Source organism: Lactuca virosa, chromosome 9, assembly GCF_052849685.1.
Source record: "Lactuca virosa cultivar CGN04683 chromosome 9, Lactuca_virosa_CGN04683_v6, whole genome shotgun sequence".
Classification (NCBI taxonomy): Eukaryota; Viridiplantae; Streptophyta; class Magnoliopsida; order Asterales; family Asteraceae; genus Lactuca; species Lactuca virosa.
Window position 1 is genome coordinate 97,964,680 of NC_136434.1, and position 1,014 is coordinate 97,965,693.

Below are 1,014 nucleotides of genomic sequence, written 5' to 3' on the forward strand. Positions count from 1 at the left end.
CCGAACAAAATGTGGCAAGCATCCATGGGTATCACTTCACACCATACTTCATCAATATTTTTTTAGAAAACAGCCAAATAAATTAAAAAACTAGCAAGTAGCTAGAAAATTACAAAAAGTTTAAAGGATTAGTTAACCAACTAATCCAAAATAAATAACATTTATGATTCCTATTAAAACCCCATAAAAAAGAACATTATTTAATGGAGTCAACGATATCACTTTTCCGCATCTTCCCCGCTTGAAACACCATATTATTCGTGTATTTTCAAATGTACCAAACAGTAGTACAGAAAATTGCATCCACAACATCTTTCTTTTTTGAATTGATAGGAAAGTTATCCATTATGAAAAACAGGCCTTGAACAGATTCAAACTCGAATCGATCCAATTCCAACCAATGAAATATTTCATTCCAAGTTCGAGCTGCCACCTCACACTTAACGAAAAGATGATCAAGTTGCTCGACATGTAAATCACAAATCGGGCATAAAATCGAAGGTACATCAATTCTTCTATTCGCCAAATTAAAATGAGTAGGAATTCTATTCAATAAAACTCTCAATCGAAGAATATTTACCTTTCTAGATACAAAAGGATTCCACTTGGTTTTCGGTTGTATAGAAGGAAGAATTATATCATCAATCCATCTTCTAGTATTTCCAACCATAAAATCCCTTATTTCCCAATCTTCCATCACCAAAAATCAGGTTTATCAATCAAAACAACTCCATGAAGACGTTCCATCAAATCTGAAAACTGTTGAAACACAACACCTCTTTGAATTTCATGACGCCAATTCCAATTCCAGTCAACATTACATCTTCTATCAGCAATAGAGCAATTTTTATTAAGATCTAACTCAAAAAACCTTGGAAATCTAGTAGTAATTATCTCACCATGCCATCTATCTTTCCAAAATTTAGTCAAAGCACCATTCCCAACTTTCTTATACATCACAAATTCTAAATCCACACTACGAGAACGAAGTTTAGAATATGATGCAAGAATACA

General features: G+C 32.8%; 1 protein-coding gene across 1 annotated transcript; it reads right to left on the minus strand.

The window, feature by feature from the left end:
• Positions 1-268: 268 nt before the first annotated feature.
• Positions 269-697, minus strand: LOC145139587 (uncharacterized). The gene has a single exon (XM_079073360.1). It carries the CDS (start codon positions 695-697, stop codon positions 269-271), a length of 429 nt encoding a protein of 142 aa, XP_078929486.1.
• Positions 698-1,014: the final 317 nt, after the last annotated feature.